General features: G+C 43.0%; 1 protein-coding gene across 1 annotated transcript in view; it reads right to left on the reverse strand.

Moving 5' to 3' along the window:
* The window catches only part of Suclg2 (succinate-CoA ligase GDP-forming beta subunit), a 262194-nt gene that overhangs the window by 10243 nt on the left and 234727 nt on the right, over positions 1 to 17224 (reverse strand). Inside the window, exon 10 of the mRNA XM_031382679.1 lies at positions 10271 to 10391. Coding sequence (XP_031238539.1) covers positions 10271 to 10391 — 121 coding nt within the window. The remainder of the gene's footprint in view (positions 1 to 10270; positions 10392 to 17224) is intronic.

Below are 17224 nucleotides of genomic sequence, written 5' to 3' on the forward strand. Positions count from 1 at the left end.
AGGAGGACTGCTGTGGGGAGGAGGACTGCTGTGGGGAGGAGGACTGCGGTGGGGAGGAGGACTGCTGTGGGGAGGAGGACTGCGGTGGGGAGGAGCCAGCTTCAGCAGCAGGAAGTCTCTGTCCAGGATGCAATCTGCTGACCACAAAAGCAAGGCTCAGGATCAAGTCTAATGTGTGTTCACCGACAGCTAATCCTAGGTGCATATGCTTTAGCTTTCAATTATGTATCCCTCAAAAAAGGCAGCATAAATATTAATGCAAGCCATGTTCAACTGTAATATTAAACTAGAATGCAAAGAACCCTCTGGCAAGCAAAACCCTGTACTTTACTTACTCTCATCATCTATAGGCACAGAACAGATCTTTTGTTATTTTTAGAAGTCTCATTTGTTCTTTGAGGATTTATCCAGTGTGTTTTGTCTCCTTTTCCCAATTCCTCTCCCATCCACCCCCTTCCCATTCACCTAACTTGTCTTCTTTTTATCACAAGTCCAGGTAGTGCTGCCTGCATAGTCTTGGACATGTGGCCTTCCATTAGCATGTGTTACTCTCCTTCTCCCAGGAGCCATGAGTTGCCAACAGCTTCTCAGCTAGGTAGGAATGGGCTTCAAGCTTCCCTGTCTTCCTCCATGCTGCAACTGGGTCTGCCATGAGCTTGCTCAGGTCTTGTGCATGTCGCAGGACAGATCTTTTGAAGAGATATTAAAATCTGCAAGGCCTTTCTTTTACATTTTCCTTGAGTCTCCCCATGGTTTTCAATCCCTGTGCTCTTTTATCTTATAGATAATGGAAGGTAACTGTAACCATGTTAGACCATCAGTCTAAAATGCTGACCTGGACCTCCAGTGTCCTTGCTGTGGCTTGGTTATAGAAAGCAATACCTCCCTCAAAGACTCATGTGCTGTCTGTGTGCTCTTCAGCATGCTCGTGTGGAGTTGGTAGAAACTTGGGAGGCAATTATGTCATGAGGATTTACCTAAAGGACTAATGCAGGTTATAACGTTATAACGTGCACTGTCACAAAAAGAGTGAAGCTGCTCTTACTCATTTCTTGTCTTTTTTTTTTTTCCCCATGCAGTCTTGGTTGGCCTCAAACTCTCTGTAGCGAAGGCTGACTCTGCATTCCTGATTCTCCTCCATCTCCCGTGTGCTGGTGCCATAGGTGTGTACAGCCAGCCTGCTCTCTTGTCCCTTGGCTTGCCAGATGATTTCTTCCAAATGCAACTTTGCCACGTGTTGTCATCCAGACTCTCAGAGATGAGCAGATGCCAGCAGATGTGGAGCTAAGTAAAGCTCTTTCCTTGGTAAATGATCCAGACGTAGGTGTTTTGTCACAGCAGCACAAACATACTGACAGACTGCCTGAGAAGCTATACCACTACATTATGGTATGGGACTGCAAGTAAGGGAAATGCCTGAGGGTGGACTCTACTGCTAAGACCACCCTTAAGAAGAACATTGTATTTGAAGAGCTGATTATTGCTTGCCAAATTCTAACTTGACTCTTATGAGAAATTTACATGGTGAGCCCAGAGCCAGAATTAGAAATGGATAATAGGAAGAGTTTCGAAAATGCTAGACCTTGTTGCTGAGCTCTTTTCCACTTAGGGGTCTGCAAACTAGAGCTCATAAGCCAGACCTATTCTGATATCTGTTTTTGTATCAAAAGACTTATTATGATCCAGGGGTGGCCATCTCTCCCTGGACTGTTCAGAGCTGCTTCCACACTACCACAGAGAGCCGAGCAACTGCAGCAGGGATACTTGGCCTCAAAGGCCAAGAGCTGGCTCTTCGGGGCTGGTGAGATAGCTCAGTGGGTAAGAGCACTGACTGCTTTACTGAAGTTCCTGAGTTCAAATCCTAGCAACCACATGGTGGCTCATAACCACCTGTAATGAGATCTGACACCCTCTTCTGGGGCAGTGTACAGTATACTTACATATAACAATAAATAAATAAATAAATAAATCTTAAAAAAAAAAAGAGTTGGCTCTTCACAGGAAAGCTTACAATCAGAATGCCTGACCTCATGTCCGATGGACTGCACAAAGTAAGAAATGATCTCATTTGGTTCTTTCCCAGTTTGCAGTCCCTACTTTACTTCCTGTTGCCAATAGAATAGAATGCTGTATTTCTAGGGAAGAAAATCCCCTGTATGATTTCATTCACTAATGGCAAATGGTTGGCTCAAAAGCACCCGCCATTCCTTTTGACATTTGTAATATACAATCATGATTATGGAACCTCTTTCTCTGAGCTACAGTGCATCAGGATTTTATTGGCACAACACTTTTGGCAGCCACAGCCAATGAGCAGAAGGTGGCATGGGGTGAAAGCTATCTGTCCTCCCTGCTCTAAAACACTGTCATGGAGGCCATCGGGTAGACTAGGAAGAGTCTCCAGAGAGTGTCTCGGGAACAGCCTTATTGGCAGGGTAGACACATCATCTGTAAAACGAGGGACTAAATCTCCCTGCAGGGTTGCTCCCTCATAGCAAGGTGCTAATTAGAGTAACTACAGTGTTACACGAAGAAACTGAGGCATGAAGACATGAATTCACTGGTCCCACTGACAATATCCAGAGAGCAGACAGGGAGTCTGCATTAGATACAGCGGCCTAGTGCCTACCATGGTTTAAACACTCTTCCATAAAACTGCTCCTCTGTACAACCACAGCCAGAGAGGATTAGTCTGTCACAGGTACCTCCATCCATCACCCCACTGCCCCGAGAGCATGGGGACACTGGATAATGCTGGGGTTATCTTCTCTGAGAAGACTAAGCTTACAGATATGACAAGACTACAGACATCCCAATGACAGGAATGCTGGTTATGCACGTTATCTATCTAGAGGTGAGATGAAGGAAACTTGGACTGCCTAAGAGAGTAGATTAATGCAGATTAGAAGTTTCTATCCACAGAAGCTTTCCCTGTTCTGAGGAATGCTTGAAGCTAGCACCTGTGAAGTTGGTCTACAGATCAGGGGCAGTGTGGTTTAAGCATTACTGTATGCTTATCCATTCAGACCTGGTGCCACTGGAGGTTAGAGTCCCTCTGATGCCACAGGTAGTGTGAGCTGCTGAAGAAGTGAACACTGAGAGGAAGGAGGGTCACTGGGGAAAAGGCAGGGTGCTGAAGAAAGGCTTGAAAAGAATGAGTAGTCAACCCTGGGAACAAAGATGCCTTGAGTAACCAAAGGAGGATCTGCTCAGGCAGGCTGGCGTAGACACTTGTAAGCACAGCACAAGAGGACAGGGCTGAGGAGGAAGAGAAAGTGAAAATGCAACTTGGTCCCAAGCATATGGTGGGAAAAAGCAGCCAAGAGGTCACTAAGACACCAGAGTAAAGGGCAGAAGCCAGGGATATGATCAGACATAGTGGAGGACCCTGCCTCTGCCATACACCAACCTCACTCTGCTCAGCCAAGGTCATCCCACCCAGGGGTCATCCCACCCAGGGGCTCTGTCCTGTTTTTCCCACAAATGAACAAAAATCAGGCTCCAACATTCTGTATGGAACTTTTAGTTAGCCATAGTCCTCATAGATGGTACTGGTAGAAGACAAAGGCAAAGTAAGTTCTCTTATTTATATTGTGGGCATAGACTCTGGCATGGCCGCAGAGTTGCAGAAGGGATGGCCACCAAGCACACAGACTCAGGTGACAGCTGGGAGGCTCCCTGTGCTGCTTTAAGTTCATAGGACTCTTTTCCCCATCAGCGGACTAAGGCTTTCATTGTGCCCACATTGATGAGAGTGCTTGATCTGTGGCTGTAACGTGTGAGGACTATAGGGATGAGGGTCAGGATGCTCACCGAGGGGAGAAAACAGATGCCTTAAAACAAGAGTCTCGGGATACCTAACACTCTCCCCTTTCAGAGAGTTAGGAAACACTACTGAAGATTGCAAAGTCTTGGGAGTAGATGAAATCTGAAGTGAATGTGTACTGTTGGCATGTCAAGGACCCTAATGCCTCAAAGCCATGGAAATGGCAAAGCCTTCCACTCACCAAAGTACGAATGTTTGGAAAGATTGACTGGTATGTATAGACTATCAACCACAGCATCCTCCTGGATCTTTAACAGCCTAAGACTGCTCCCTACAGAGACTTCTCACTGAGACCAGCTAACTTCTTTTCACTGTTGTCTTAGGTAAAGTTTTTACTGTTGAGACAAAACACTAAGACCAAAAATCAAGTTGGGTTTATTCGGCTTTCACTTACAATATTGCTCATCACTGAAGGAACTCAGGACAGGAAATCAAACAGGGCAGGAACCTAGAAGCAGGAGCTGATGCAGGGCCATGGAGGGATTCTGCTTACAGGCTTGCTCCTCATGACTTGCTCAAATTTGCTTTCTTGTAGAACCCAAAACCACTAGCCCAGAAGGGGCCCCACCCAAATGGGCTGGCCCTTTGCCACTGATCACTAACTAAGAAAATGCCTTACAGCTGGATCTTATTGAGGCATTTCCTCAACTGAGGCTCTTCCCTCTCTGATCAGTCCAGCTTCTGTCAAGCTGACATAAAAGCAGCCATTACACATGTGCTGTACGTAATAACCGTGCTGAGTGTCTGGGCAGAGCAGGTGCCTTCCATCTGACTGCCCACCCCATCCCAGCTTTTCTGTATGTGTGTCTGCCCTTTCTTGCCCCCATGCTACCCGTCTGGTTTCCAGTACCAAGCAGAGGAGGAGAATTTGGCAGTAAGGGGAACAACAAACAGGGCAGGATTCTGGCTTTTGAGGAGCTTTGGGGAAAGAAATAAAAATGTTTGCATTGCTGAGACAAATCTTTTGGTGCTGGGTGGACGAACTGCATTGAAAGAGCTGACGAAGAGAAATGGGATCCAGCCTACAAACTCTGCGGGCTTACAGTCGTTATTAACAAGCTCAACTCAGAGCACCCGAGAGGAGAGCAAACTCTTCCTCAAGTATCCAACCAATGTAGGATTTTGGTGCAGATTAAAACATGACAATAACAAGAAAGAATGCATCTTAAGAAGAAAAAAAGACACTGACAATGTTAGCAAATCCAGACGCTACACAACTGTGAAAATGCACAAAGAATCTAAAGCTTTGCTGGAACACATCTGTGACACCCAACACAACTGTCAATCATTATGTGCACATTTCTCAGCAGTACCCTAGACCATGCTGAATTGTCTGTGTACATTTTAGGAAGCTCATCAGAAACCATGCTCTTTATCCAGCTAGAAACACCTGTTTACAAAGGCTCAACTTCTACCTGTTATCTGGCTGTTCAACTACCCACAAGTCTTTTAAAATAAAATGATTGTGTGTCTTGGCTGACAGGAACATTTCCTGTATTCATTTGCTTAGTAAGGCAAATGAATGCATGGAGTTATGACATCATTTTCAAAGAGCAGAGAAAAAGCTTCCTTACCCATAGGTAAAGACACCTTGCCATCATGATATGGCTGAGTACAAGCATTTGGTCTACAAAATTCCACCAAAGCAAGCCTGACGTTTTTTAGACGGTTTCCAGTGTATTGCGTGTGGGCCAAGGCTGTCATGCCATGGATGTGAATAGGTGAATGTAGACAAGGGTGTTGGGTCTTCCACACAGACAAATAAGTAGGCTGCTTCCTTTACGTAGAGGAAACACACTACTAACTGAACAGGCCATCTGGCTTTGAGAACACTTGGTATCTCGATTATTGGATTCTTCACAGTTGTGCAGTTTAGATAGATACTCTCGGGTGTGTCTGAGGCTTCAACAACACTGGGTCAGAGCTAGTGCCAGCAGGGACTCATGTTAATTCCAGTTCTGGAGGAGCTGTGCTACATACACTGTTCCCCTATCCCAGGTGCGATGGTTCCCTCATGTCATTCTTCCCTGCTCTCTAGGCCATAGCCCACTGGAATCTTGGACTTACGGCTCTAGAGCTTCCTGTTTTCTTGTGTTTTTCTCCCTATACTTTTGCCCTCCACTTTGCTCTGCACATGGAAGCTCTGCCTGAGGCTCTAGCCAGTGCTGCAGATAAAGGCTTCTTCACTCTCCACTCTGCTCTTACAGCCTGCTGTGCAGCCCCCACTCTCTCCAGGATGGCCTCTCATCTATGCAGGGCCTGAGCTTCAGTTCCTACAGTTCCAACTCTCAGGGATGGATGCAGACTTTCTTCTAATAATCCCCTCTTCCTTCCTGTCAATCATTCAGATCTTATCCTTTCACATTCACCTTGGAAATTCCCTGTTTATAGTATGCATTTGGGGCTGGGCATGGCATTCACGCCTATAATCCTAGCACTCTGGGGGTAAAGGCAGGTAAAGGATGATCAGGCCTTAAAGGTTATCTTGGCTATATAGCTAATCTCAAAAAACCAGTCTCAAATAACAAAACAAATCATAGTTTGTATGTATTAAAGATTAAATTAAAACTAAAAATTATTTTTGAAAGACATCTAAACTTCCTAATTACAGTAGTGAATAATGAGTAAAAAGGGGATGGCAGACACATCCACACAGCTATTACATGTACAGAAAAAATATATCATATATCATATATATATACATATGTGTATATATATATATGGATGATGGATAGATGGACAGATAGATAGGAAAAACAGATTCCAGAGTAGAATAGGGAGTACCAGTGGCTTAGAGAGTATACAAGGACAGAGACGAGCTAATCACTGGGCACTAATTGTACAAGATAACTACAGATAACAATGGCTTTCATTTCATGGCTTTTCATAAAGCCAGAATGAAATTGGTTCTCACCATAAAGAATGATGTAGCTGAGGTACACATAGCTTATTAAAACATTACGTAACATATATATGTTTTAAACATCCCATGGTATATATAGCTATTGTGTTTTTATGAATTAGATTAAAAATAAAATTAAAAGTTAAATGATGAACATAATGTTGAAAGTAGCTGAGCCATAAGAATCCAGTTACAAGGCCCACACCTTACAGGGCTCTGTGTGTCCCTAGCTCACAGAGCACTGGCCTGATTCTCAGTTTTGTTTTGTTTTTTTTTTTTTTTGGTTTTTCGAGACAGGGTTTCTCTGTGTTGCCCTGGCTGTCCTGGAACTCACTCTGTAGACCAGGCTGGCCTCGAACTCAGAAATCCGCCTGCCTCTGCCTCCCAAGTGCTGGGATTAAAGGCGTGCGCCACCACCGCCCGGCTCAGTTTTGTTATGGGGTCTTTCTGGTTTGTATCTTCTCCAGATTCTGCATTTTGTTATTTATGGGTAGTCCACTGAGTAGAGTCAGAGCAAAATTCCTTCTGTTCCCTGTGTTTACACTGTGTGCTAACCATGCAGTTTGGAGAGGGTCTGGTTTTGGTGTTGGTTGAGCTGTTTGCCTCTTAGATATTACACATGCTCTGGGTTGCACATCTGCTGGGTTGGCGTGAGAGCCTACATCTATCCAAGAACGTTGATCACACAAGATGCCAATTTGTATAGCAGAAGTAGAGAACCTGTTATGACTTCAGGAATACCAAATTCACTGCTTCTTTCCTCTTGGTAAAAGGTTCTTGTGACACAAGAGACCACAGAGTATAGAAAGGATAGTGGCAAAGGCCACCAGGGACAGCCTGGCTTACATCAGTTAGGGGAGACACGGGTGGCTTTGGGCTTGTCTTGAGCCATCACTTTCACTTTTGGACACAGACAGTGTGATACTTCAGTGTTTCCAAATTTTCAGGGATGCAGCCTGGGCCCCCAAGACCACTGCTGAGAAGACAGGAACAGGTCCCAGGAAGGCAAGGCTTCCTTCATGCCTAGTGTACTGCCTTACTCTGTCATTCTTCTCCTTCATTTCTCCTGTTAACTTTTTACATTCCTACTCATCATCCTCGATGTTTAAAGTTCTATGACCTGTGCGTGACATTTCTTAATAACTGATTTACTAATTAAAAACCACAGGCACTGTAGTTAGAAGAAATATGATTGTCTAACAAGCTTAGAAATTTCAAAGCTTTTCTCTCTTATCTCAAACAGACTTCTAACACAAACATCAGAGACTGTTTAGGGAGAAAATCTTGGGTGTGTTAATTTGCATATCTTTACACACGTACCTCCCAGGTACCATGGAGCAGGAATGACTCTGGAATACTAAGCTTTGAGTGAAAATAAGACAAGGGCTGTTTTCAATTTGTGTATGTATGTGCATGTATGCTCATGTGTGCATATGTGTGTGTGTGTGTTTGCAGGTGGAGGCCAGAGGAAACCCTTGGCTGTTGTTCCACGGTTCCTTTGTCCTTATTGTTTGAGATGGTGTTTCTCATTGGCCAGGAACTCATGAGGTTGGCTGCACTGGCTGCTCAGGGCTTCTCCTACCCTCACCTCCTCAGTGCTGGGATTATAAATGTGCACTACAATACCTGACTTTATTTTTTTAAATGTGAGTGCAGATGATGAAACTCATGTTTGTGTGCACACTGAGTTATCACTCTTGCTCATTTTCAAGTTCTCAAGAAAAATTAAAAGGAAGCAATTTCTAGGAATGTACAAATAATAATTGTGTACATAATAATACTTACAGGCTGGTGAGGCTCGCTAGAAGAAAGCAAACCCACTGCAGGAATACTTCTAATCGTTTCCAAGTGTCAGATATTAATGTGATGTGCTTAAAGAGGCCTATTCCTGCCTCAACTGGCTTTTACAACACCAGGGGCAGGGGTCATTTTGAATCTAAAACCAGTTTGATATCAACATTTTAATCAGAGTTGTAACCGATGCAGATGACCTCATTAACTCCTTGTCCAGCTTTCTGTACTGTAGTATCACTAATCATTGGCTTTTATTAGTTTCACAGGAATCAATTATGTCTCTGTATTCCTACACTGAGTTAATTCTGTGGAATGTTCTGCTGTCCACACTCATCATTGCTGCCTGGAACTTCTGCTACCCTACTTCCTCTGTGGGGTCAGTATTTCTATCAAGTCCAGGATGGTCTGGTTTTAGGTCACAAGACAGTTTCAGGTAAGGAAAAGGCAGTGTTGCAGAAAGAGAGAGAAGATAGAAAAAGGAGACCATAAACAGGCTGCTCTTCTGGCCTCTCCATCAGGGGAAGAGATCCACAGTGCTGTCAACTACCCTCAGACTTCATCTCTAGAGAACACCACCAGCACAGAGCCTGGGGAATATGGGCTGCCCCTAAGGTGATACTGAAGAAATCAACCCACTGGGGCTGCTGAATATTATAACCAGAATGCAATGACAACATGGATGGCTTTCAGGAGTTCTCATATTAAAATGCTTGTCAAATATGGGAAAGTTCTCTCTGTTAAACTGTCATGCAGTAGTAGTAGTAATGAATGAGAGTAAGACTGGGTTAGCACTGGCATGGACGAAGAAGCTGCCATGATCATCATGTGATGGTGGGTGAGGCTGCTGATGTAAGAGGTACTGTAGTACCAAGGAAGAAAGCTCAGAGCCCCACGAGAAGCTGACTAAAACACTCTGGCTGAGTGTGGGGCTGTGCACCCGGAATCTTAGTTCTTGGGAAGCTGAAGTGGGGGGATTTTGAATTCTAGATTAGACTGGACTAAATAGCATGTTCAAGGCCAGCCTGGATCTCATTGAGATACCCTGTTTCAAACAAAACAAAACTCATAAAAGGCATTCCTTCCTGAATCCAAATATATGTCTCTGAGGTTAGACATTCTTCATATATGTCGAGACAAAGTCTTATGGGAGTTAATAGAGAAGCTAGATAATAAGTAAGGGAGCTGAAAACAGTTGCCAGTCTTATTAAAGATTTAAAAACCATGTTTACAAAAACAATACATACACAGATATACATACATATATAAGCTATCATCTCCCTTGATCTGTGGTTTCTCTTCCTACAGTATCAGTATCTTACAGTATCCAATCATGAAAATATTTGTCTTGACTTTTTGAGAGAAAGAAACCAAATTCACTTTTTAATTTCACTATAATGTTGGAATTTTCTATCTTATTTCTAACTATCGTTAATTTCTTACTGTGCCTATTTTATAAACTGATCCTATCATAGGTGTGCATGTAAGAGATCACAGATGCTGGGCATTTGTACAATGGCCTCTCTAATACAGGGCTTTAGCTCTGGAACCAGCCTGTGGCTAGTTCTAGGCCCACAGTGTCTGAGGACTGCACCTGCGCCTGCCTGCTGGAAGTCCAGAAGAGTGTAATACTGAGCCTGCGGACTGCATCTGCTGCATCTTAGTTCACCCAGTCTTCTGGAGCTTAGGAAGTATGTGAGTCCAGAGCATGCTGAGGAGGGAAATGAGTGCTGGAGACTCCCGTGACTCACCTTCAAGCCGCACTACCAGTGGCACCTTGAGCTCTAGCTCCCGGCAAGCTCTGGTGATTCCGTTGGCAATGATGGCACAGTTGACGATCCCACCAAAGATATTGACGAGAATGGCTTCCACCTGAAATCCCAAACACAAAGTGCTATCAGAATGTGGCAGCCAACAGCCTCAAACCAGCTAATCAAATAACAGGGGTTGTTAGGTAAGGCTTCTTGATGTCTGTCAGTTTTTACACAGAGCAAGCAATGCTAGAAACAGACGAGACTGTCCAAGAATTAAGCTTCGGTAATGAATAAATAATATATCATTATCAACCCATATTACCATCCAATCTTATGAACTGAGACAGACCCCAAAATGGATCCAACTTCCGTCCATTTCTCTACTGTATCCTACCCTCTGGGTTTCTTAAACACTGATATTTGGAACTGGTTTAAGGATTTTTTTTTTTTCAAATGAAATGTGTCATTTAAAAACATGCATTTATTTTTCTTTTATGATGTGTATTTAAATTTTGTTCTTGTGGCTAACACAAATTTTAAATCTCATAACTTAGTATTTGCTGTTTGCATTAAAAGGTAAAGACTACAACCCTTGCCATGTGTCTTAATACTTTTTAAATATGCTTAAGGCAAATTCTCAAAATCCAGACATAATTTAACTATCTTAGACAACAACTGTTTTGATTTAAAAGTAAAAGGACAGAGAGAACATTATAAAAAGAGCCAAGTTAATAACAAGAGTTTTTCAGAAATGTAAATTTAAACCCATCATGTTCACCTGTTTGTACAGAGTCCACATTTACAGGCACATGGGGTAAAAAGAATATTGTACTTGTCTTAACTTGATAAATGGGTATAAGAAAATCCTGTCTAATTAACACAAAGAACGAGATAATGAAAAGAATTCATTACTTAGATTAATAGAGAACACCACAGAAAAGACTTATTCATCAAGCTTGAGACATCAAAATTCCAACAATGCAGTGGCAATTAAAGTCTACTACACTAATTGCTAAGCATGTATCTATATGCTGCATGCCATTTTATATCCTATGGGTCCCATATGATAAATTAACTGCAAATAACAAAGGAGAAAAGAGTAGATTACATTTCTACAGCACTTAACTCTAGAGTGTGTCATTACACGAATTCTTATTTTTCCTATTCTGCTTATGAATACAGTGAGGTTGGCCATTTGTAGTGGAGAGAGATTTAGGGCAGTGATGGTCACACAGCCAACACATTTTGGTGGCACTGCTTAAAAGTCTACTGGTTGTTCATCCATGGCGGTTGCTGAGGCTGCAACCTGGTTAAGCTAGGTAACGTCTCTTGAATATGGCTTCCTCATCTGTAAGACGAGAGTAGTAGTCCCTGGTCCATACGACCTCTGCAGGGTGTCAAGGAGATGATACACGTGCACTATTTGGCAAGAACCTCTGAGCTTATGTGCTTGGGACTTTTTCCCAGCAGGCAATGACACTGTTGGAGAGACTATCCAGGCTGTGAGTAGGAAACTGTTCCCATTATATAATAGGAGCATAGCGAGTAAACTTTAATAGAAAGGTAACAGCTTAGTAATAAAACAAATAAGCAATATTTTCAAGTCAATTAGGGACTGGGGGCTACTCCCAAGAAAGAAACCTCCCATTTCCATTCACAGCAGGCTAACTGACAAGCAGAAGCCTGCTTTCTAATGGCAACCATTAAATGCTGTTAGCATTGATGCTTAATAAGGCACTAAATTCCAAATAACTGTGGGACGGAGGGGAACTTGCCAGAACAATAGAAGAAAAAGCGCTCACAAGCAATAATTCCTTCACAGGTCTTGAGACAGAACTGAAGAGGCACACACTAGCATTTACGAGGAAAAATTGGGCAGTCCAGTAAACACAGACTGGTACCTGTGACCTCTACAATGTAAGGACAAGTTCACATGTCAGGGATGCACTGAGTTACAGGGAGTCAGTGTGCTTAATCTGAAACTATGTGGTTGTTCTATAAGCTGACATGAACTAAGGTGAATTTATCTAAACAGGCAGTAGTGAAGGGGGTGAGAAAGAACTGATGTCCGTGACCCTGTGACAATTCCACTTAGTGGGTGAATGCCCTGGAGTGATCGTCAAATACAAGCTGTGAATGTCTCAGTGGGCGTCAGGTCCCATGAGCCTCACATAATAGTGTCTCATTGTGCTCAGCAGGAGCCCAACCTTAACACAGGTTCTCCTTATAGAACAACCTTTATCTAAAAGAAAAACACATTTAGCCAGTGTGCAACCCAAGGACCTTAAGGGGGAGGATGTAACCTGGACAGAGGCAAACATGGCACCCAGCATAACTCACGGAGGCATGTCATGCCTGACATGGGAGGTAACCTGAGGCAATGCAGGACAATGTGGCCCAAGTCAGGGCTGGGGCCAGGAGAGTGGATTCTCCAGCATATTCCTTCCAATCTCAGAGCTGAGTGACATCAAGGTTTGACAGCAGCTTCCATGGGAAGCTTTTCTACAGGGAAAGCAGCAGAAGATATACACAGGCTGCTTGGTTTAGGAGACTGGATCTGCTCAGGACACACAGTTTCCCATAGGCCCTGGCAGGAAAGGTGCCTTCTGGGTGGTAGGGAGATCCTCTTTCAGCAGGCCTTGCAACTTTCAGCTTCATTCCCACTATAGAGTAATTTGCTGCAGTCATGCACTTTAATGGAAATCTGATTTAAGGTTTCACTCTGGGCCAATTTCTATAATTAAGTACTATAATCTGCAAGCTCAAACTGAGAATGAAATTAAGACAGTTTAAAAATGAAAGCCTTGTGACATCATTATTATTATTTAGCATTTATAAAGCATGTCACATTTTCAATGGGTGCTTCAGATTCATTCATTTTACAACCACAAGCTGCTGTTCCACGATAATAGCAAAATCAGCCTTTTAACTTTTTACTGTCTGTTTTTTGGCATTAAGAATTAAAGCAACAACAAGAACAACAACCCCTTTCCTCTTGTAGGTCTCTGTAAATGTTCAGAACTGCTCCTAGCAGATTCTGAAGTGCTTAAAGTAACAGGCATTTCCAAGACTTGGGTGAGAATCCTCAGAGTTGCTATTTACCTTTGCACAAAAGTAAAGATCATCTAAGAAGGTGGTGAAGGTGCCAGAGAGAGCACAGGTCCCTAGGTCCCAGACAGCTGCCCCTGCAGTACAGTCTGCAACAACTGCTGGCAGCTGTGCAGGTGGTTGGGCCGTCCAAACGTCAGTTCTCAAATGTTTCTGTGTGTTTGAGCTTGAGAAACACACACTGGCTACAGATTATAGTCCATAATTGAGAGGATGAACTTTGAAAGTAAAAAAACTGCAGCCACTGCTATTTGTTAAGCTCCCAAATAAACAAAGAAAACAAACAACAAACACAAAACCTAACAATGAACCCCTTTGCTGCAGTGGAGGATTCTTACCCCCTATATGCATGTCTGGAATGTTCTGCAAGTCCTACTGGATATCCTACAGCTACTGCTCTGAAGACCATGCCTTTACATACACAGTGGTAATAACAGAAGGCATGTGATATCTAGCTGGGAAGAGCTGCAAGGAAGTTGGGAATTCAACTATCTATGAAATTTTGTTTTAGGATACACCTTTTTGGGAAGTCATTCATGAAGGATGAGCACACTAGTTTTCACAAACAAAACTATTCTATTTACTAGAAGATGGAAGGTTTATTATGCTACATCATTGATATAGAGTATCACACAAGGCGGGTATAATTTTCATCCTCAATTTATAGACAAGAAAGCAGAAAGCAGTGAAAACCATTGAGGCTATGGCTTAATGATCAGCAAGCATTTTTCACAGCTATCAAAATTATAAGGCCCTATGAGACATGTAAGGCTTAATATCTTCTTATTGATAACTCCAATTTAACCATCGATATACGAGGAACATAATACCCTGCTTTACAAATGAAATACAAACCTGACACTCAAAGAGATAAACACTGTGCGCCAGGTTATGCAAACAGTATGGTGGGCTGAAAAACCACACGTCCTTTTCTTTAGTAGTGCAAGGAGTCCCTTTTATTAAATGCCAATGTTGCCATTGCTCAAAAGCGAGGACGCTATCTACTTAATAAACATTTTTGAGGTCCCACTCTGAGCTAGGTACTCCTTTAACCATCTAGATTGGCAGAAAAATAATTTAAGCAGGCAAAAGTGGTCTTTATCTGTATGTGAAATTGTAAACTCTGCTAGGTTATAGAGAGGAGGAAACACAAATACCATGAGAATGCAAGCGTAAGGGTTAGAGTAGACAGGCCTCTCGGGCAGAGACATTTAAGCTAGAGCTACAGACAGTCAAGGAGAAACAGGTGGTCAAGAGCAGGGGAAGAGGACCAGAAGTGGACACATCTGGGAAAGGCTGAATGAAGTACTGGAAGAACCGTGCCTCTGAGAAGTGGAGAGCCTGGACCAGGTGTTGGGTGTGGGAAATGAGAGGCTGCCCACGCTCAGCATCAAACCATAAAAGCTCCTGGGGTTTATCATGAGATGAGCCTTGAGAAGCCTGTGGATTTCAGGCACCTACTTAGATCTCACTGAGATCAAGCAGGGAACTCACACTTATCTAGCATCCACCATACCTTCATATTAAACTCACAAGACAAGATTTATTACTTCTATTTATGGTCAAACTGAAGCTGCTGGAGAAATAAGGGAGGCCATGACATTCATAGCAGTTGCAACTCATACCAGTGTCTGTTTTCATACACGTGCCACAAACAAGAGCCTGCCATCTTAGGGCAGGCAGCTAGCAATGTGCATCAGGAATTAGTCAGTCCATTCTATTGAGGATGAAGCAGTAAACCTTCTGGGCTCAGTGAGCCCGGTTCTTTTATAACAACTTGGTCATTGGGACAGGAGTCAGGAGTACTACATAAATGAAGAAGTGAGGCTGTGTTCCAATAAAGTTTAATAAACACAAGCAGGGGCCAGTTTAGCCTGTAAGCTAACCCCTGAGATAAGCATGATTTGTTTCAGCTCTCCTCAAATCCACTGAAGGGTGCCCTCAGCCCTCTTCCTTGAACCCTCTGATGTCTCTGACAATACCCTTCAGATTTTAAGGCATCTGCGTTAAATTCGTTCCTTACCATCACTGACGACGCCAGGTACCCAGGCTCTCTAAGAACACTATAGCACAGGTTTGTCCACTCCAATCTACTATTCCTTAAAAAGAAACCAAACCAAACCAGAACAAATGCTACACCAGCCACAAGTCCACAAACAGAACCTTTGCTTTTCTTTATTCTCCTTCCATCCTGACTGACCATTGCTGGAGGTGAACAAGGAGAAAGGTTCTGAGTGTAGTGGCCATTTTGCAATGGCTGCTACAAATGATTAAGTACTATGCCGTGTTTAAAGATGATACATCAGAATGGGAAGGCTCTGGTACTATGCTGTATCCAAAATATGTGGCAGCAGGTTGGGGGATGGTTCTGTTACTATGCTTCATTTAAAACATGCTTTAGCAATGTGGGATGGGGGTGAAGCTCAGTGGGTAAAGAGCTTGCTGAGCAAGCATGCGGACCTGAGCTTGGCAGGGTGGCATGTACTTATAAACATGATGCTGCAAGGACAGAGAGAGGAGGATCCTAGGGCTCAATGTCACCCAGCCTAGCTGAACTAGTAAGTTCTATGTTCAGTGAGAGACTATCTTAAACAAACAAACAATTGAATAACTACCTACCTACCTACCTACCTACCTACCTACCTACCTACCTACCTACCTGGGATGGAGAGTAAGAGAAGATACCAAAGTTGACTTCTGGCCTTCACAAGTGTACGCACAGGTGAGCACAACTGCACATGTAAACATGTACATGTAAATATGTGCATATATCATATCAACCCACGGAATACACACACACACACACACACACACACACACACACACACACACACACACACACACGCTGTACATGAAGCACAGAAAAGCAGCTGCTGCTTTCTATTTCTGTCCATTCTAATTTGCCATGCTAACTTAGTGCCACTGCAGCGGGCATCAGGCTGATAAAACTCAAGCAGGCACACTTCTATTAGTTGAGATAAAAACCCTTTCTTTAAACACAGAATTTAATTCTGAAGACTGTTGCTCTTGCCTAAGCATCTGTTTTTTTTCTAGAACAGATTCTTATTTTTGTTGATATTTTCCTGCTGAATTCTAATCATGTCTTATAATCCTTTGGCAACCAATGAAGGAACATAAATGGTGAAGGAAATTAGATGCAGCTTAGATAATTGATGTTTGTACGCCTGGGTTTAATAAGAATACTCTGCTAAATTAGAGGGGAGTCTAAATGGATTCAGTCAATAAGGAAGTGATTCAGGTGAGGAATCCAATCTCAGGCTTTGTTGTAATCTTACAAATAAGCAGACAGATCAGTTCAACTGGGACAGGATTTGCCTTTGCTGAAATTTGGGTGGGCAGGCCAGGTCTGCTCTGCAGCCTGGGTGGGTGCGTTCTTAGAGTTGGAACATGCAGTCATCTTTTGATACCACAGGGACCAGTTCCAGGACACCCCCTCCCCAACCCTGCTGAAGGAGAAAAGCTGCAGATGCTGGGGTTTCTCCTGTGAAATGACACATTTGCATATCACCTCCCTGTGTCCTCCTGCATTCTTTAAAGAGTCTCTAGGTCATTTATAACACCTGATCCAATGCAAACACCAGGTAAATACTTGTTACATTTTATTACTTAAGTGTAATGGCAAGAAAAAGTGTGTAAATATTTAGTACACATGTATCCTTTTTAAAGGTTTTTATCCTGAGGTTGGTTTAATTCTTAGATGTGGATTCTCAATGTAGGCTGACTGCATATTCTTTGAGTTAAGGCATCCATGTGCAAAATAGCTACAAAAGATCCCCCAAAGAAAACCAAACCCCAAAACATTGTTTTTTTTTAAAAACAAAC

Source organism: Mastomys coucha, unplaced genomic scaffold (genome assembly GCF_008632895.1).
Source record: "Mastomys coucha isolate ucsf_1 unplaced genomic scaffold, UCSF_Mcou_1 pScaffold20, whole genome shotgun sequence".
Taxonomy (NCBI): domain Eukaryota; kingdom Metazoa; phylum Chordata; class Mammalia; order Rodentia; family Muridae; genus Mastomys; species Mastomys coucha.